This window comes from Ammospiza caudacuta, chromosome 5 (assembly GCF_027887145.1).
Source record: "Ammospiza caudacuta isolate bAmmCau1 chromosome 5, bAmmCau1.pri, whole genome shotgun sequence".
NCBI classification, from domain to species: domain Eukaryota; kingdom Metazoa; phylum Chordata; class Aves; order Passeriformes; family Passerellidae; genus Ammospiza; species Ammospiza caudacuta.
The window spans coordinates 39,468,839-39,490,676 of NC_080597.1; the positions used below are offsets into that span (position 1 = coordinate 39,468,839).

At 36.4% G+C, this 21,838-nt stretch overlaps 1 protein-coding gene across 4 annotated transcripts in view; it reads left to right on the forward strand.

Annotated features, from left to right (window-relative positions):
• PPP1R12A (protein phosphatase 1 regulatory subunit 12A) overlaps nt 1–20,457 on the forward strand; it is a 113,034-nt gene extending 92,577 nt beyond the window's left edge. For 3 of the 4 annotated variants that reach the window (XM_058804528.1, XM_058804529.1, XM_058804527.1), the window contains 2 exons: nt 783–901; nt 1,558–1,647. In XM_058804528.1, the coding sequence (XP_058660511.1) occupies nt 783–901; nt 1,558–1,632 (194 nt within the window). In that variant the 3' untranslated portion in view covers nt 1,633–1,647. Of the gene's footprint in view, nt 1–782; nt 902–1,557; nt 1,648–4,791; nt 4,809–5,569; nt 5,712–6,365; nt 6,471–7,360; nt 7,409–11,844; nt 11,896–18,306 lie in introns of those variants that run through there. The other variant, XM_058804530.1, reaches the window with a different exon arrangement.
• Nucleotides 20,458–21,838: the final 1,381 nt, after the last annotated feature.

A 21,838-nucleotide genomic window follows, 5' to 3' on the forward strand; every position in this document is an offset into this window, starting at 1 on the left:
TGGAGACTAGTGATGATAGTTATTAATGATTAGTGATTCTTCTATCTGGACTCAATTCTGTGATTTCTTTATTTAATAAAAGAACATCAGGCTGAACAAACTGCATGATAATAAGCAAAGAACTTTGGTTTGGGCAGGTTTTTTTAATGGGGTTTTTTCCACAAGTTGCTTGTGAACACATAGGGCAGCAAACACCATCCTGAGTTGTTACATCTATTTTCAATTGCCATTATGTTAGTTTTAAAGAAGGATATCTGTAATACAGTAATAATCTAATCTAGGAGGTCCCAATTTATTCTTCCTTACAGCAAAAATGGAGGGGACTGTGGTGAAAAGGAGGCATCTAAGAAGGATTGGTAAAAGCTGGGGTTTTTTAGATACTGCATCCTTGATGTATGGGGAAAAAAAAGCTTGTTTGAGGAAGAATGGTAAAGGGTTACCTTTCTCTTTTTGTGTACTTCTATACATCTGCTGATACAGATGCTTCAATTATTATATGACAGTTTTGAAAACTGAATTGTAAATCCAAGTTGTGTTGTATTACTGTTACATTAAGACATTCTGTTTAGGTTATTGATGGGAAATTAGTATTTACAGTATTTTAGAGCTATGTGTTTTGGGGAGTGTATGTTACAGCAAACCCTGTATGTGGTAAGAAGCTCTTCAGTGAATTTATTTCAGGTAAAAAGAATTTAGTGTGGGCATTTTAAAGACTGAGAAGAAGTATTTTAGAAAATTAGGTTGTGTTATAATTCAGTGAATGAGAAAGTTGTTCTTAACAGAAGGGGGCAAAAAAGAAGAAGAAAAGGAAGAAGATAAGTCACAGCCTAAGTCTATAAGGGAAAGACGGAGACCAAGAGAAAAACGACGATCTACAGGAGTTTCATATTGGACTCAGGATGTAAGTAAACTTCACTTGTAACAAAATGAAATGTGTATAGTGTACCCTTAAAATAGAGAATTGTTTAGAGTAATTCAATATGTAACTCACTGCTCTAGAAAAAATTTAAATATTCTTCGGTTTTGGTTTGATGCTTTCAGGAGCAAAATCAAAATTAAGTTTTTTCATTTGATACTGCTAACCAGAATTATAGAACACTGTAGTAACCATAACTTAATAGGAATTAATCACAATCTAAGGAAAAGAAATAAATTACTGAACAAATCTTTTCTGTTGTATGTGTACCAAAGATGTAAAAATGAGATTCTTGATTTGGCACATTGCAAGTAATTATGTATTTAACAACTTGAAGAACTGCTGTCAGATTAGAAAGGTTATATTTGATGTTTCTGACTATTCCTTTTCCCTTTTCTTTGTCACGGGATCCATATGTAATGTAAAAGCCAGATTTTCATGTGTCAAATGCAAAATTGTTTCATCTCCTTCTAGTACTGAAAACATGTACCTGTTTGAGAATTTTCTTCATATATCCTGTATATTCTTTGTGGAGTATTCTTCTGCTCTTATATTTTCATATTCAAAGTGTAGAATGCATTAAAATTTTACTAAGTTTTCAACAGTTTTAATTATTTTTCCTCTCCTACCTCTTTGACCAGAGTGATGAAAATGAACAGGATCACCAATCTGATTCAGAAGAAGGAACAAATAAGAAAGAAACTCAGGTAATTTAAGAAAGAGAATTTATTCATTACCTTTTAAGAGATACATTTTGTTGTAAAATTTTTGTTACAGTTTAATTTACATATCAACAGTGGCCATAAGTGACCATTTTGACTTCCATTCTGATTGTGTAGAAGTAGCATCCAGAAAATGGAGATTCGATTTTTGACACACAGGTCAGGGACATGATGCAGCAGGTTACTGGAGCAAGCATTCAGTTTCTGCCCAGCAAAATTTTTATTTCACCTACATTGTTATTTTCAGATAAATTATGGCAAATTACATACACACACAAATTAAAAGCTTAGAAAATTAATCCCAGTGCTGTCATTATTATAATTAAAAAATAATATGCAAAGTTAATTTAAGGAAACACAGAAAATTGAGGAGCTCAATGTATGTAATTTCTTCAGTGAACAAAATGGTTTTCTAGATATCCTAAACAAGTATTATTGGTCTTGATAAAAAGTCAGTGGAAATCTATATAATAGGCTTGATTTGATGGGAAAAGTTCTTGAAAACAGAAAGGTATTTGGCAGTGGGATGAAGAGGTGTTGAAAGGGATTAGTTATATAAGCTGAACTATAAGAAGAATGTATTTCTTTTGACCTGAACCCTGGAGTAGCACACTACAGAATCATATTCATTACTTAGGAATAAACCTCAAGTGATATTTCTTTCTTTTTTTTGGTAAAAGCTTCCATTACACATCTGTTAAATATTTTAGTTAAGAGACTCATTCTATGCCATTTTGGTTTGCTGTCCTTTTTATTTCTGTGCCACATTAACATAACTACATAGTCCTGTTTCCTTCCCTTCCAGTGGTACATATCATTATCCTAAGGTCTGTAATTACTTCACATTCTTTTCTGTAGACATTAATTTTGGTAGAGCATTCTGTGTGGTGCTTCTGATAGAATTAAAAACATTACAGTGAAATACTGCTAAATCAGTCCCAAAATCATGAATATTATTGAAAGGGTGAATGTGTTGGGCTGGACTGGTGAAGTATACAATTGACTGACCAAGAGTTCTTGGACATGTGCACTTTTTGCTATGTGCCTAGGGCAAGAGAGTGGTGGTGAATGGAATTCCGTCCAGCTGGCACGTGATCATGAGTGGAATTCTGGAGAGTTCAGTGTTGGGGCCAGTCCTGTTCAATACTTTCCCATATGACCTGGCTGAGGGGATCTAGGACACCCTCACTCAGTTTGCAGATAACACAAGTTTGGCAGGAGTGTTGATCTGCTGGAGGACACAAAGGCTCTGCAGAGGGCTCTGGACAGGCTGGATCAGTAGGCCAAGGCCAACTGGATGAGGTTCAATAAGGCCAAGTACTGGGTCCTACACTTGGTCCCAACAACCCCATGCAGTGCTGCAGGCTGGGGACAGTGGCTGGGAACTGCCCAAGGGATAAAGCAGCTGGGAATGCTGGTGACAGTGGCTGAACATGAGCCAGCTGTGCCCAGATGGCCGAGAAGGCCAATGGCATCCTGGCCTGGATCAGCAATGGTGTGGCCAGCAGGAGCAGGGCAGGGATTGTGTCCCTGTACTTGGCACTGGTGAGGCCACACCTTGAGTCCTGTGTCTGGTTCTGGGCCCTTCACTGCAAGAAGGACGTTGAGGTGCTGGAGAATGCCCAGAGAAGGGCAACAAGGCTGGGGAAGGGTCTGGAGCACAAGTCCTGTGAGGAGTGGCTGAGGGAGCTGGGGTTGTTTAGCCTGGAGAAAAGGAGGCTCAGGAGAGACCTCTCTCCACCTCCCTGAAAGGAGGCTGTAGCCAGGTGGGGCTTGGTCTCTTCTCCCTGCTAACAGGGACTGGACAAAAGGAAACGGCTTCAAGCTGAGCCAGGGAGGTTCAGGTTGGACACGAGGAAGAATTTTCTCGCTGAAAAGGGCAGTTAAGCATTGGAACAGGCTGCCCAGAGAGGCTGCGGAGTCACCATCACTGGAAACATTCAAGAAACAACTGGACAGGACAGCTTTATGGTCATGGTGGTGTTCAGTCAAAGGTTGGACTCAGTGATCTTGGAAGTGTTTTCCAACACAAATGATTTTATGGTGAAACACCAGAACAGTTTGCCCAGTTTTCTACAAAATCTCTTAATTCTCAGCATTATTATGGTCTTGACAGAAAATAGTGTTTTGTTAGAAGTGGTTAGGCTATAGCATCTGTATATAGCATCTGATAGCTTTGATATCCTCTGTGCAGTAAATACACTTCAAGATGTCAAAGGGGAAATTGAGTGTATTGTGGAGAATGTGCCTGTTTACCTATGTACATTGAAAAAATACAGTTTCCTTCTATAAAAGGAAACCAAGCAAGGCCCATCAGCCCCCCTAGAAAACCACCTGTGGGGAAGGTTTCAGCCACTGCTAGGAGAATAACATTGGAGGACATCCAGGTGATGATATGTCAGTAGAGTTTCTTGACTGAAATGTCTTCACTTAAGATTAGAATAATAATTGGAAAAAAAATGAATTTGTAATGACCACTCAGAGGGGCAAAAGGTTTGTATGACTGATGTAATACTCAGAGGACACTCCCTCACTCTTAAGTCATTACTTTTAATTAAGTTTTGCTTGACAACTAAAAGGAGTTATTTTTTTATATTGCTTTCATTAATTCGTTCATTCATTCCAGGTGAATCCACAGGGACAAAATTTACTGTAATTAAGTCTAATAAGTACTTCCTTATGTTGTTGGTGTAGTAACTTGTTTCCAGTCACACTGTGTTGAAACAGCGATCCTGTATCTTAATATATTGTTTTGGGCTGAAGTCCTTATTTTCAAAACATTGTAGCTGATGTTAAAGAAGAGAAAGAAGGAACAGTGACTTTGAGGAACACTGTTCTGAAGCCTTTGATAACCAGGAAGCAAACCCAGAATGCACCAAGTGCTGAAATAACTCCACTGTTTAGGACACTCCAGACTTTTAGAGTGTTAACGTCCTTGTAAATCATATTTTGTCAAGTGCATTCTAGCACATATTTATTTTCTTTTCCAGACATAACAAAATTGAAGCTTGACACAGTTCAGATAATACATACTGGTAGATAGCATGCACATTTGACCTGATTAGTTGTGTTTGTTCACAGATTGTTATATATTTTAATCAAATTATTCACCAATCCATTCTTTTTCTCTCTTTTTACCTCTCCCCACCTCAGAGTGAGAGCCTTTCAAGGTATGTGCAATTTAAACAAATTAGAATTGTTACACTTTCTGTCATTTCAAGTTGTTTATGTACAAATTCAGCTTTAATCCAGTGGTTGGATTGAGCTTTCAAAGGCTGTGATTTTAATATTTTATTATGTTTTGATTGGTGAAAATCTGTTATATAAAACTGCTCTAACACATGATTAGTGAAGAGTGAACAGTGTGAAATTGCTCTTAACTTTATTAATACAGGGTTTTATTGAGTTATTAGGATAAAGACTGCTAAAGATTTGTTTCATCAGCTGTTTCTGTTGAAATACTAGAATTCACAACACATAGTTTTGAAATCCTGGCTGCTGTAACAAAACTTAAAATTCATCTAGGCCATTCATACAGTGTTTTTTAAAGGACTAATATTAAACTAATATACTTTTTTAAAAATGTTCTTTATAAATAAAGAAGAATTAAGCTATCTAAGCCAGTTTTAAAGTATTTTAAGACATGTAAATATTTGCTTGCATTAAATAATTTAATTACATTTAAAATATTTCTCTGCATGCATTACTCTGCAGACTGAGCAATTTGAAAACATTTTCATCCAGAATCTTGAAGTACTGGAGAATGTAAAAATGAAATTTGCATCAAATTAGGAAGTGGTAGTCTAACAAAAATACCTAATTGCATTTGGTTGTTTACAGCTGGGTAGCAGCAAACTTAAAACATTTGATAAAGTCAGGGGTCTCAGTTTGGCTGCAAAGGCAAAGAAAAACCAGAACTTTTCTTTTACAGATATGATTCGGGATCGCTCAGCATGTCTGCAGGTGATCGCTACGATTCAGCGCAGGGGCGATCAGGGTCACAGAGTTACCTTGAAGATCGAAAACCATACTGCAGTAGACTAGAAAAAGATGATAGCCCTGATTTTAAGAAGGTATTTGATTCAATAAGTTTGGTGCAAAAATAGGATTTCATTACTGCTTTTCTTAAATTGTGTGAAAGTAGTCTCACATTGCATTCAAAATGCTGCCTGAAGTAACTTAGCGGAATGGAGAAGCACAGCAACCACTACAGTGGGGAAAAATATACATTATGAAGCAGCTTCTGGCTTTTGTACTTTTCAAGGCAAGGGAGAAATCAGAAGAGCTGAGATACAGTCAAATTTTAAAAAATAATATGATAGTATTTATCATAAGGTATTATTAAAACTGATGTGTGTATATGTGAAGACTTTATTAAGTGTTTGCCAGCTTACATAGATATGAGGTAAAAATATGTTTAGATCTTGTTTTAAAATAGAGGAGGAGTTTGTTGAAAAGTTTACTGTGGTGGGGTAATCTGTGGAGTCAGAAGAAAAAAAGATGGCTTAATTATGTGTAAGGTAAGTTGTGTGCTCCCTATACAAAGCTGTTTGTTTCTAGAAATATTTAGTAACAGTTCCTTACCATGCTTGCTGATTTTAAACTTCATTATTTTACTTCTTAGACTGTTAATGTATTTTTAATTTTACATGTGCTTCAGTCATACTTCTGAAGTTTTTTGGCTAATCTCACCATTATCTGATTTTTTAACAAATATTTTCTCTTAGCTTTATGAACAGATTCTAGCTGAAAATGAAAAGCTGAAAGCACAGTTACATGACACCAACATGGAACTTACAGATCTTAAGCTACAGTTGGAGAAGACCACTCAGGTTTGTAGAAAACAAAAAAGCATGTACTTAACCAACAATGTAGATAATAAACCAGACATAACAAAATTGAAGGGACAAACCCCAGCCTATGGGCTGCTCTTCACTAGGCATCAGCTTTGGTTTTTATCCAAAGATGGGAATGGACAATTTCTCTTTCTAAACAGAAAGGAGTGCAGGATTCTGGTCTTCAACTGTGAACAAAACATGTGAGACTGCTTCCTGCCTACTTAAGTAGTAGTGATTCTTGCCAGCATGTATCTGCATGCAGCTTTTTTGCAGGGTAGGAGTAAACATTTTCTACACTGTCAAGCTCATATTTAAACTGACAAGTGGGACTGATGGCAAATTGGCATAACCTGCCAGTTCTTCCTGGCTGGTTAGGTAGCTTTATTTTGGAAATGAAGAGGAAATAATGCATTCCTGTTACCAATAACTGCTGTCAGATAACAGTGCTGCATACAGTTTTACAAGACACATATACTGGAGTTAGATTTGTCTAAATTTGTCTGCTCTTGCTGTAGAATGTTTCATATTGTCAGATCACATTTATCACAATTTACGTGTACTTAATTGTCTTTGATGCATACCCTGCAAATGTTAGTGAAGAACATTTAAAAGATGCCAGTTTTGTAATGCTTTTAGATAGAAATACTGTGTTTTTTCCTGTTAGCCAAAGGCTGTGTAGTGATTAAATAACAGGGATGGTCACAAAAGAAGTGCATGATAAATCCAGCTTATTCTTTATTTCAGTGTTACTTCCCTGAACATACTTTAAAATGGTTTTGATTACATACTTCAGACAGAATATTAAAATGTCTAATTGATTTTTTTCATCAGTTCTGTGTTATGTCAAAGCACATGTCAATGTCTTCATCAATTTTGTGTTTCAGAGACAAGAAAGATTTGCTGACAGATCACTCTTAGAAATGGAGAAAAGGGTGAGTTTCTTCCAAAGAGCTTTTAAATACTCCAAGCTTTGTTTTAGCTTGTTTTGCAACCCCTGGTTTGGATAGATTTTAGTAGGAATAGCAGCCTTTCTTATTGTTTGCATTTTTTAGAGGATTTGGGGATTTTAGGTTTCAAAGTGGCAATGAATGTGAGGTGGGAATTGCCTTTAGTTTGCCTGTTCGTTCATGATAACCAGTTTCTAAACTCTGCTGCCCTCCAGGGATCTGCCATTTGTTCCATCTCATCCAAAACAATGTTGGCATCCCAAAGGATTAAACAGATTCATTGTGTCTCATCTTTTAACACATTTCCAAGATTCAGAGAAGTTAATTTCCTTAGAGCTTTCCAGAGGCACCAGTTATTGTTGGTAATGAGATAGCTGTTTCTGCCTCAGAAACATGGGACCTTAAACCTGCTAATGATATAAAATTATCTTTATCTGCCTCTTTCCTTGCACTGTAGCTGTTTCCAGAGGAATATGATAGTGGGGTAGGAGGAGAAAGTGGAAGAATGAGTAAGCAGTGCAGGAAGAGGGGCATCAGAGTCAGAGACAATCCTAAACTGAATGGGAAAGAAGTCATGCAGTGAATTCATATGTGAGATAGACTGAAGGAATTATTTTAGAAGTTGGACACCTGATAATTTTAGGCTGCAATTTCATGCTAATTAAAATCCAGCCCTATAAAAGTTTAGTTTCATGGCAGTGTAAAGCAAACTACATTGATTTTGTGGTGGTCTTGGCTTCCTTCATGACTCTGAACACCATGTGTTCTTTTCTTCTCCCTTGATCCTGGAATGACACATTAGAGACAAACTGGAAAAAAAAGTTAGACTTTGACAATAAGAAGTGATGTGGTAAACATTTATTAATCCCTGGTAAATTTAATATTTACTAGCCTTTTGTATTGATTTTCCAATATTTTAGGTTTTAGTTATACAAAACAAGTTTTAGTTACACAAAACTGTCCAGTATATAAACAAACTTTACAGAAGCACATGGAGATGTAGAAATGCTCTCAAGCACTTCCTGAAGATTCATTATTTTTATCTTAATAGTCTCTGCACTTTATTGCTGCCGTTTAGCACATATTTCTCTCTTTAATTTTTTGGCATCCTAGTGTGGACAGTGATTTCATCAGTAGAAGGGTTTCAGCAGCAGTTAATTGGTTTCTTGCTTGCTAGCATGGCCACACAAGTGGACATTTATAATTTAATAGATGGAGCTGTATCCATTACTGTGGGGGTTCATAGGTAATGCACGGAGTGCTGCATAGATAGACATTATTTCAGTGTTGAGTTACTGCTTGGCTTTCTCCCAAAACAGGCCATTGCGTTATGACAACTGGCCTTTTTTAGAAAGTCTTGCACTTTTTTTAAGGTATTCGGTCCAACGGCAAAATATCTTTCAGAAATGTTATTTTCCCTAAATGTTATTAGTATTAAATCTAGTGGATAAAATAATTAACTTAGTGATGTATGTTTGTAACTTAGGTGCTGTATGGCTGAAACAGGGTTTACACAAAATTTGTACATCTGAATCTTGTTTATAATTACCCACTTTTTTTCAGATAGGAATTTAAATGAGGAATATATTTATGATTTTTTTTGTTGTTATTATTGTTTAAATCTGAAGCTTCACTTTGAATGTGACTGAAGCAGGATTCTCAGCTGCTAGTCATCAATAGCTGATCTCTAGAAATAAGCTTATTGAATTCAGCATTAAAAATAATTTTTAAAACACCTTTTTAGTCTGTAATGTAATGATAAAAATGTAAAAATTAAGAGAGATTGTAGACCTTTTCTAAGTATACTTCTCCATGTATATGACTTCACTAAAATAAAATATAAACCTAAAGACTTTTTATATAAATTACATAGAGAAGAGGAGAGGAGAAAAGTAAAGTAGTGAGGAAAAATTGTAAGGAAAAAAAAAGCCAACAGAGAAAGAGCTGAAAGCATCTTTGGACTGTGATATTTTCCAGCTGAAACCTACCTTTTCAGTGAAGAAAATGAGAGTATATATTAGGCCTAGATTTGCACAGTAGTAAAATTCAGAAAATACTGGCTTTTGATTTTATTTAAATTCACCCTTCAGAAGTGGGTTTCCATGATGTGACTTTGTGATACATTGTGAATATTGTTCATTTGAAAACTGTTTACCAGAAAGGGCTATTTCCATGGGGATGGGGGTAGAGATGAGAGCACATGTGCAAGGTCCTAGCAATACATGAGCAAAAATGAGGGTTTCTTTAACAACCTGTCACTCTGCCAAATATGCAACCAGCCCTTTGCAGAATTCTGTATGACATGATAATAAGACTTGAAACCAAAACTCAAACTTACAGGTTTCAGTCTGGATGAGAAAGCAGTAAAATGTAGGTGCCTTTAAACAATTTCTTTCCCAAGAAATTGTTCCCTTAAACAATTTCTTTCTTCAGCTGGAAATTTGAATTGTAGAGAGGTGTATTTCTTTGTATTATTGATTATGCAAGTATATGTAGGCATATACATGTGGTTTTGCTTCTTAAAAATTGTATAGTGCTGGAGGGGTCAGTTTTTCATATGTGTATATCTGTGTATGTCTGATTTTGTTTCTTTTTTTTGTGAGTTACAAATGTTCCTTGACAGACCTTACAGAGTTGAGGAGTTATATAATAAAATTTTAGTCCTCATAGATTTCAAATGCTTTCTTTGAGTCCAGGAAATAATCAAATAAAACTGGCAAATCTTCTCAGTGACACTGCAGTGCATTATTTCATTGGCATCCCTCAAAGCAGTTCCTAAAAGAGTAAGCAGTTCAAGTGAAAGAGGAGCATAGCTTCAAATAATAGGGACAAAACAGTTCTACAAAGACTGTTATTCCTATACCAGTCTATTTGTATATTTTGTATAATGTGAAGTATAAAAAGTCAGTTAAAGATTTTACTGAATAGGTTTTTATTGCTAATAGACAAGTTCAACATGCTAGTTAAGCAAATGCTTTCAAAGTATTAAGAATTTCTAGACATCTGAAATTTTGAAATTTGTTTGATCATTCATCTCTTGGTAATAGAAAAAATTGTTGAATATTGCTTAATATAAGAACACATCATATATGTTATTTTGTAAAACTAGTAGGTAACAGATTAAATTCTAAGTATTGTAAGACAGTGTGGTATTTTTGTTAGTTAATTGCAACCCTTTAACTCACTGGTACTTATGTTCATTACAGTCATTATAAAAAAGTCTTATTTTGAAAGAGTTAAATACATTAAGTAGTAACAACTGCAGTAATATATTTATTACTTTGATAAAAATTAAAGTTGTTTGCTATAATGGGAAAATGTTGGGGTATAACTGCACTGTGATTAAACTAAATTCAAATGATTTATATCTGAAAGGTGTCCGGCAAGAGTCAGTATCTACTGGGCGGTATGATCTAACCAAAGTTTTACACACTCAGTCAATGCTGCTTGCTGTTTGCATAACACCATTGGATGCAGATGCATATGTCCACTTCGCAATAATCTGTTGCTTTTGCCTCTCACCCTCTGGAAAAAAATCTGAATGTAGAGTACTGATAACTGCAGCTGCTTTTAAATGAGATACACTGCATCGTCTGACACAGGAAAGCAAGCAATCAAGCTGTAAACCCCAGAGTCTATTGCTCATCTGTTAGATGTGTTGAAAAATAGGTTTAAACAAAATAAAAATGTATCTGCACTGCAGACTGCAGTGTAGTATAGAAAACCCTAAACTAACTTTCCATAAGCTGGCTTGTTATATAGTCAGTGTAATCAAGTTCTTATACAAAGGATAATTTCTCCTGCTTCTCAGGTAAAAAGGGAAATAAAAGGAAAATTAAACTATATGAGAAATGCAGAAAATATTCAAGAAACATTTTCTCAAGAAGCAGCTGATCTCATGTAACTAGATTTCTTTGGTACTGAGCTAAGTCCTATAGTGTCAGTTGTATCAACTGTTGCAGTTTGGAGTGTGGAGAGATCCCACTGAGCTGAGAGAGATGTTTCAGCTACCTTTGTTTGCCTGTGAAAGCTTATGCTTTTGTGCTTATATCTTTTAATATTCTTGTTTGTTTCTGATAATTTTCTGCATTTCTTGGATATTAAGGTCTTACAAAAGCCTAGCTCATGAAAAATAAATCCAAACAAGTTGTATACTTAAAACCTTTCTAAATTAGTGAAAAGGAAGGGGTATTTTTTGTAGGACTTCATATGAATTTCTCTATCTCTTCCTCTTTGGATATTAAAATTCCATATTGACCAAATTTCTATGTATCACTGCCGTCACAAGTTTTCTGTCCACACTATGCTTTTGGTTGTATGATCTTTGAAACTTGAAGTATTTCACTGTTACCACAGTATTTACAAGCTGTAATTTTTAAAACATTGTATTGTTCAGCATTAACACACATCTTCTGATTTAGGAAAGAAGGGCGCTAGAAAGAAGGATATCTGAAATGGAAGAAGAACTGAAAGTAAGTAAATTAGTACAATATTAGTTACAAAGTGTATTACTATGTCAGTAAGACATGTAGTCTTACTGGTATTTTTTTATTATTATTATTATTATTATTATAAATTACCAGTATTACTGGTTTCTGTAATTTCACCAGAGAATGACTAAGTTGCAGCTGCATGTCAGAGTCACTCCTGTCACACAGCTTGTAGCAAAGCTGTGGTCTGGCATAAGCAGCTGTACGGGTACGATTGCGAAGAAGGTGCTGAGTTCATGGCTAACAAGAAACATTCAGAGGTGGTTAGGGTGAAACATATCTTAAGCTAATCAAGATGGAATAGCAGTCTACAATTTTGATGTGATACTTACTCCGTAGTTTTATTTATAATTACTATTATTAAAATCCATTATTATTAAATAGTGGTAGCATATACTTGTATAGATATTTAAGCATTAAATGTTGTTTCAGTCTTTATCTCATGCACTTTATTAATTAGATGGCGTGTTACAATGTTGATAGAAAATCTCTTGTTTGTGTAGTGTGAATCAGGTTTTACTTAGAAAATGCAGTAGGTAGATTTGAGCTGTTGACGAGTGATACTTACCATATTGATTTCTGCTTTTTTCACCTATGTATAAAGTGAATCTCAGAAGCAATATTCTTTTTTAAATAAATTACATTTCTGTTTGTTTGCATTTTTTAACCAGTCTTTATCAATGTTAAACCCTCTGATATCATTAAGAAGGTTGAGAATTTGGGTAGGTTTGCTTTCTATTATGTCCTTTTGTGTAAACATTGCATATGGCCTACAAAATTCATAGAATTTTGGTGGAATGTGAAAATACCATTATTTTGACATTTGATATTTGTCAAATTTGTACTGCTTAATAAGAAGTTTCCTTTTAAGCTCATTTTTGAGCTCCCTCTGGTGCTTGGAAATGGCATAAACTTCCAAATACTTTCCATTAAAATACATGCACCAGGTTCTGTTGAAGTAATTGAAGCTGACAGGCAGAACAGCAACTCTGATGCCTCTGGCTCCCTTGGATTCAGGCCAAAATAGTTTGCTGTGAGGCAGGACACAACGTCCGTGATTCCTTGAAGGGTCTTCAGAAGTGAAATACAGAAAAAACAAACTATGATAGAGGAAAATAATGGTCTGCCTAAGAATAGAAGACAGGATGTGAGCTTCTAGGGAAAGCAGGCCTTCTGATAAAAATAGAGAATACAGATATATTCCCTTTTCCAAAAGTTTGCTTTCAATAAGCAAGAAGTGAAAGTTTTGAATTAAAGATTAAATATTCTTCCCATAGTTTGTTGCATAGTTGTTTAAAAGTGTCTGTTAAACGTGTCATTATGTACAGGGTTTTGAATAGGAGATTCAGTTTGTGCAATTAGGATGTTAAGTGAAGAATTCCAGGAATAGCTCTCATTGTTAATGCATCCTGAACTGTTTTGGAAAGCTGTGACTAATCACTACTGGTACTTAGATTGCTTTTCAAGAATGTGCCACTTGTTTGATGCTTTCCTTTCACAGCAGCTTATTTACTTCAAACAGGACTGTTTCTTCTAAGTTTTCTTTCAGTTCTGCTCATCTAATATACATGTGGGGTTTTTTCTCATTTTCACTCCTATTTCTTTGATTCCTGCAGAAGCTGCAACAAATAAAGCAGATTGAATCTTTGAAACACATAAATGAGCGACTGGTGACTGAGAATAGGGCCTTGACCCGAGTGCTTGCCAAGTTGTCAGGGTCCTGTAGGCAACTGCGCTCTGTGGACTTGTAATTTCTTCCTTCTCCTTTGTTTAGCCAGGCAGGTGTTGACATTCAGTTTGTGCTTGGGCAGAGTTTTACTATTAACACTTGTGTGTCAGAAACTGACTCAGTGTTGCTCGGTTCTTGAGGTGTGGCTACAGCTAAAGCATGGTGCCCAGTGTACAAGCTGGAGGTGTCGAAGATGTGCTGGAGTGGTGTGGTATTGTCCCTGCTAGCACTGAAGCTTGTCCTTGAAAATAAATTGGCAAGCATCTAGGAGACCTTTGACATGTTAAAATCTTGGCAACAACCGAAAGGATTTGGGTTTGTATGAGGATACAATAAAGTCAGTCTCTTGTTTTGATGTTTGTGTAAATGCTCAAATAGATTTGCCTCTAGTTTCTAACAAATTGAAATTCAGATTTGAGCTTTGTTTCTACAGTTTGGTTTAAGTGCATAGAGTTCATAGAAGTTTAGTCTCAACAAAAAGAGTGTTTGAGAACCAGTTTCAATACTCTGCATTCCTGAATGGCTACATTAGCAACCATTTTTCTTACATTTGTGTATTTCAGTGTTTCAGTGCGGACTAAAGTATTGTTTTTTTAGAAATGTATTGGAATTTCAAGGTGATTACTGTTTTCACTTGAACTTCCCATTTGAGTCTTGCCAATACTTATTTTTACATAGACAATTTAAAACAAGCAGTTCTAGCACAGAGTTAAGATCATTGATTTATATTGCTGTACATATAGGCATCCCAGTGTGGATGAGAGTCCTACAGTGCATGGACTGTAAAATCACAGACACAAAACAAACTCTGCCTAGTGTGTCAGATTGGTTCAGATCCCTTCTGATAAGAGTATGAACTGCTTTGAGTTTCGTCTTGGAAAACAATGCTGGTCTGTTATTCTTAGTGTTACTTCAGGGATGTTACAGAAAGCCATTGAAGATTCAAAACTTACATAAGGATAAAATGTGGTTTCATTCTAAACCAAATCTATATGCCTTTTTTCCTCTTAAATATAACAATTGTCTAGGCTGGAGTTTACAGTGAGCTTTTAAGATGTGTAGTTGAAAAAAACAAACCAGCCTTCTGCACAGTGACTCTTGCTAAACTGCTTCTTTTCATCTACCCCCCTTCCCACTTGGAAAGGAATGCGATGAGCGTGCATTCTGCTCAGAATCTGATCTCGGGTTTTCCCCACTAAGAGGCCATGAAATGAAGAGGTTTATCCTTTTGCTTGGTGTCTTTCTGGAATTGGACTAACATTAGGATGTGGTGTTCCTCATCCAGGCCCTGCATTCCACAATGCTCCCTTGTGTTAACCCTTCTGAGGAAGTGAAGTCAGCTCGCTGACCTGGCTGAAAACAAATCCCTTTGTTCATAATAGTACTTGATCCATCTCACCCCAGTATTGTTGGATCACTACATTAACTGTGCAGAAAGCAGCAGGGGCACACTGCTGCATGAGGAGGCAGAGCAGACCCTTTAGGGCTGTCCATCTTACACCTGCCTCAGCAAACAATGTGGTTTTTCAACACAGGTGAGTTAATCTAATGGCTGCTGTCCACATCTACATATCCATACTGTCTTTTTTTTGCTAGCAGTGGCATTCCTTTAACCATGGTAAGCCATTTGGGGTGTTAACCAGAGAAAACCATTCAGTATTCCTCTCCATAGCAGGAGTTTGCAATGGCAGATGGTTGTGGAGCTTGAGTAGCCTGACCAGCAAAAGAGAAGCAGTGGACACACATCAGGAGCCTTGACAGTATGGTGCTAGGCACAATAGCAGTGTGCCTGAGTAATCTGAGCAGGTACCTGAGCAGTTCTTTTGTAATCGTTATAATCAAGTTGTTTTGTATGTACAAACTGGTAAATCCTCCAGCAAACACAGACATGATTATTACTTTACAGATCTGAGATGGCTCCACATATATCAGATGATTATTGAATCATGATTTGCTAAATTATAATACTGCAAAGCTAGTCATGATACAGACAGACAAAATAGTGCATTTTTAATCAAGTCTTATCACAGGAAGATACTTTGCTATTTTAATGAGAAGCAAATTGGAATTCAAAGTGCAGTGTGTTACTGTAATTTTATTGAATTTGCTACAAAGGCCCTTTTTCCTCCCTCTTGACGTTAAAGGTGTGTGGTGTCACCTCACGAGAAGTTTGAGTACCCATAGAAATGCACTGCTCCAAGAGATTTGTTTAAAGTATGTGGGGATTAGTATTGATGAGAAGTGTAAGTATTTTAGGTTACATGTGCTTATCCTTCCTTATGAATCTCCTGATATTGACAGAACTGTAGAATTATTTAGATTGGAAAATACCTCCAAAATCAAGTCCAACCAGTGCCCCAGTCCAATGACCCCTAAACCATGCCCTGTGTGCCACATCTACACATCTTTTAAATGCTGTCAGGGATAGTGACTCCACCACTTCCCTGAGCAGTTTTGCTTGACAGCCATCTTGGTGAAGAAATTTTTCCTACTATGCAGTATAAACCTCTCCTAGTGCAACTGAATGCCATTTTATCTTGTCATATAACCCTTTTGTCTCTTACAAGTCTTCCCCTATGCTCTAGTAGACTCACAATAAAAGAGAATATTTCCTTAAGACCTATTCTACCTATTAATTGAATCAAGATTAAAATCTACCTACAGAGATTTGCAGATATATAATGGTACTGGATTATGTTAAAGTTCTAATTTTGAACAGTGGATTTTGTTAAAGTAGTTCACCAGAAAATCTACCTCTCTGTGGGTCTGTCTCTATGTAATTAACCATTCTGGGCTGCAGCTCCCTCGCTGCTCAGTAAGTTGAAAGAGGACTGTGTCATTCCTGGGTTTACTTTGAGGTTTCATTGGAATGCACACACAATGCTACTCAAGGTACCTATTTAACCAGTACAAAACCAGACTGCCTTGATTCCATGTGCATGGCTAGATGATGGTTGTTGTGGTTTCACCCAGTACCTTTGGTATGAAATCTGCAGCAGAATGGAAAGGAGGAAGAAAAGCTTTTGGTTGGTCTGCCTGAAGAAATGTCTGTTCCATTTTTTGCAGACGCATGTTGTCTGGATATGACCCCTGTCTTGGACAACAGTTATTTTTTTACAGCTTAGACTTTAACAATAATGCTCGACAATTACAAAAAGATCACTCATGTGATCTTTTCAATTTCAAACATATTTACATAGTTTTTGAAAGTAATCAGCATTTTACAGCTCTTTTTGTTCAGAACACAGCTCTCACTTGGCTATAACGAAAGCTTCCCTGTGACTCTAAAGAGCTCAACTTCGGTGGCTTTCCCTTGGCTCATCCATAAAACAGAGTTGGAATCAAGGATACCTGAATGATTTTTGACTACTCTAATTGTAGAAACCACCTTTTTTCTTCTTATCATCTCCTGTCAACTTCCTTTCACATACTTTGGTATTTGCAGGGAAATAAACTACAGGGAGATCTACAAGCTCAGTAGATTCACTTTGAAAGAGTCTGCAGTTTAGTGAAGTGAGTGTGGACAGGAAATGTAGAAATGAAACCTCTAGTGCACAGTTAACTGACCCTGCATTTTTCAACTTCTTAGTTCTTTCTCTTCCATTATAATGTTCTGAATATAATGGGATTGAAAGTATAATTTTGCTTAAATAAAATGAAAATAAATAGTGCCAAAAAAATAATGAAGAAGAAGGTAACAGGTGTCAGGTAGGTTGGTGGCTGAACTTCCTGCATACACTTGCACTTGAGATTACTTAGTGACTGTGCAGGAATAGGTGTTACCTCCTGTGTGAAACCCCTGCTAGAATCCATAGGTGTAATTTAGCTGTGAGTGTGATAGGTCGTTTGTTATCAGTGTGTGAATGTAGATATAGAGAACTGCTGAGATAATTTCTGGTTTCTCTGGAAGCTGAATTCTCCCAGTACCAACTTCTGTGCCCTGACTTGTCTTCCTTTCCTATCTGATCCTGTCCAACTCTCACCTCATTTGGCTTCTGCCTTGCAGCTTTTGTGCTTGTGTGTCACCTATCTCTTTTGGCAGCCATAACTTGCCGATCCCTAACCTGTCTGCCTGAGTGTGTAGCCTGGTGTTGCTCTGATCTGATCTTGTGTGAACTATGCTATTCAGGGACATGATCTCAAATTACAGGATGTGTGCTTCAACATGACTTTGGAAGTGGTTGGAGGATTAATGCTATGAACTAACAAGCTGAATCACACTGTATCTGATCAGGATGAAATCATCCAAGGGCACAGTGGTAGAGATGCTTAGCCACAGCATGTTTTTTTGAAACTCTGCAAGTGCAGTATAGACAAGCCTCTTTAAATTGTTGGTAGTTAATTTCCCTCTGCCCCCCTTCCTCCCCCCTGGAATTTGAAGTATTTCATTACTTTCCTCATGCTGCTATAAATGCTTTTGTCAGAGGCTGGTCATCTGCACCACTGAGTTTTAGTGCATCTAGTTGAAGCAAATGAAAACTTCTAATCTCTAACCCTTAAATGTATCATGCTAAAAGGGGAGATTTTTCTGAACTGCTGATATGAAGTGTGAGAACTGCCAAGATAATTAAGCTGAATAAAGATTTTTACTCACAGTCCTTGTCTAGTCTTGCTGCTTTTTCTTGAGGTGTAACAGCAAATAACCACCGTTTCATTTTTCATAGATGCTACCAGACCTGAAGGCAGACAACCAGAGGCTAAAAGATGAAAATGGGGCCTTGATCAGAGTTATAAGCAAACTTTCCAAATAAAAGGTTTACTACAGCAGCAAGTAATGGTATTGCACATCACTAATAACTCCAGTGGACCATGGTATGGCAGTCACTGGAAGTGTGGGAAGATCCTTCGGAGACTGTCATTTTCAGATATCCTGCCAAACACCCTCTTACCTGTGTGTTTTTTTGTATCAAGATCATTGTTTCTGTTAAAATGCAGCTGCTGAGAAGATAAAATGACTGAGAAATCTTGTTTACAGCCACAGCATAATAAGGAAAGTATTCAAGGCCAGATACGCCTCAGATATTTAACCAGTAAGCCTTAGTTGTACATAAACACTTTACATCAACAAAAGCTTTCAGCTCTCACAGACGACAGTTACTCAATAACATTTTTGTTGTGCCACAATTCCCATTTTTTTCCTATACTCAGTTTTTCTTTAAGATTTAAGTTTGGATTTTTTTTTCCCTTCTAATTTTTCGTGTACCAGATTTTCTTGTACAGTGTTTTCACAGCTTTACCGTTTGCAGAGACCACACACCCTTTTAAATTACATAATTTGTGTAGCTAACTAGAATTGTGTTGTCCAACCACCTGGAACAGAGATGTTTGGTGGAACATTTGCTTTCACTGTTTGTGCAATATGCATTTACTTCCTATACAAAATGCTTTAAAAGTCAGTTGAAACTAGAAATATTTTAAGAGTCCTGTTTTCTGCCTTTATTGGTCACTTTAAAAAAAAAAAGAAAAAAAAAGAAGTTTGTAGTGAAAGACGTTAGATCCTGTAATCGTCACATTCATTTGAGCAGGTACTGAGTGATGCTGTATATATAAATGTGTACTGGTTTGATTTTTCAGACCACCACGTGGCATGCTTGAATATATTTCCCTATTGCAAATGTCTGTTAATGCAAATTAGGCTATCCAGAATAGTGTGTTTAACAAAGTTCGTTAATTTTTATGGTATAAAGAATTTAGACATTGTACATTGTATGGAGCCCTATCTTTACAAAAGGTCTAAACTATATAAAAACTTTATTATCTTTTTGTCCCATTTTTTTTCATTTGATAGTGTTCACCATAATAAAAAAATGCATAAATATAACTGCTTCACTACATTTCACATACCTATATTTATCTGAGTGCTGTCCAAAACTGTTGTGCTAGCCAAAGTAATGTACTAAATCATTTGAAAAGCATAACCCATTACACTCACAATAATGTTTATATGCACTGTTGTTGCCATGTGAGAAGGCATCCAATTTGATAACACCGTGTCAGACCATTTTATACATTTCAGTGGCCTTTAAAAACAAAAAAGTACTTAAGTGAAGATCATTTTTGTTAGGAACAGCTTTTATATTTTCACTAAACCATTCAAAATATGACATCCTATTGGCACATAGTTTATTGCCTAAAACCACTGAACAGATCAGCCATTAAAACAAATTGTACATTGTAAAGCTTGTAGTAGCTATTGTATTATGGATTATATTGTATACTATATTAAATGTGAATTTGTACCCCTTCATTTAAAAAGGTTGTGTCCTACTGCCTACTTGGGGGGGAGGGAGGGTTAGCTTTACAGGGGTGGGATATGTTTTGGTGAGGAAGACATGATGTCCTCTCTCTGTTGATTGGTTTTTTGAAGATGTAAGGTTATGCTCTTACTACCAAGCTCAGGATTTTTGATTTTAAAGGTACACGGATAGTTTGAGATATCTTATTGTAGTTGATCTGTATGAGAGGTGGGTCTGAACTGTAGGGAGGGACTTCCATTGTCTTATGCTAACATAAAGAATTGAATGGCTGCAACATATTGAGTTCTGTTACAAGACAGTTAGGCATATTCTGGATTATATTTGGTAAAGTTTGGGTGCCTGTGAATGATTAAATACGTGTTTCTAATATTTTAGTGTTTTATATTTAGGTTATTTATTCTTTATATCTAAAAAATGAATGGCTACTGTGCTATATTGATTTTATTGGTAGTACTGAGCAGACCTTGTATCTGCATGAAACTAGTTGCAAAACCCACTATTTTGGAAAAAAAATGTATTTTGACATATACAAATAAACTGAATACAAAATATTTTAAATGTGTGAAAGTTTTACTGATAAGACATTGAAATTTGTTATGAATTTAAACCATGTTATAAGTTTGCTATTTAAATTCTTTGGTGGGCATTTTTCATTCATTGCGTTACTTGGATGCAAGGTTCAAGTACCTTTCAAAGATTGTAATCAGATTGTGATTATTTGCACATCATTGTACATGCACATCTGTAAATGCAACAGTAAAAATGCCATATTTATGCAATCTGTAACAACTTGGACAAATGTTTATATATTTTACATAAACCTGTCTGTGTGCAGAATCTGAGAACCATTTTTTATGTGATATTAACCTAATCTCACAAAGCAATTGCTAAACTTGTGTCATTGTCTTATTGATCCTGATTGTGTTCAATCCTCAGAAAATCCAGCTACAACAGAGAGAAAAATGGGTCATGGAAGACTATTTTTTTATTTAGGAGACTGTTTGCATTTAAGAAGCATATTATTGCTGTCTGGTGATCCTGACAAGCTTCCTTAAATGACTAATGCCTTAAATGGTAATTCAGACCAGCAACTTAGATTTTCAGGGGACTTTTCTCAGTATGGAGAGGGATCTCTGTGTCCAGAATTAATGTCAAACACAGAGGCATGGAAGTAGCTGATGTGGAGAGTGAAGAGGCAAAGGGCCTGCCCAGAACCAGCTCCAACCCTGGAGGGAGCCATAACCTGGGGAGGAGGAATGAGTGCAGGACACTTGCTTGGGAGGAGAGTGCAGGAAGCATGGCTGCATAAGGACTGCCTGACCTTTATGGCTCCAAACAGTAGCAGTTATCTAGAAGAAAAAACTCAGGAGCTGGAATTTCATTTCTTGTCCACCTTGTCTCCTTTGTAAACAATTTCCCCTCTGAGCCTTCCTAATTCCTACTTCATACTGTTACTGCTGTTTCCTGGCCAGATCACCAAAAGCACAGTTACAGTTCATAGCATGCAGGTCAATGCATTTGTTTACTCAGCACCAAGTACAAAATGTGAATCTCAGGATTCACTCATTTAGAAATGCTGTCCTAGTTAAACTTGGATTGTGCTCACATGAACATTGAACTGGTGATAATCTTACCTGTCCAGTATTCCTAGCCACTGTTCGTCTGCTGCCATAAGAGCAATTGGGTTGCTATACAAGGGTCCTCTCATTTCTATTTTAGGAAGAGTAGTTACTTATGTATGTTTTAGACAAGGAAAAAGACATGCTTTTGGGTTTCTGAAGATACCTGCCTTAAGAGATGTGTGCTGAGGGAGAAATTTTAATTATTTCACTTGTATCAGACACAAATGGACTCCATCTGATAAGGCTCCTGCCCCTGTTAGCTGGCATAACCGTGAGGTTTATAGTCAAGAGTGATGATATAATGCCAAAATATTTTG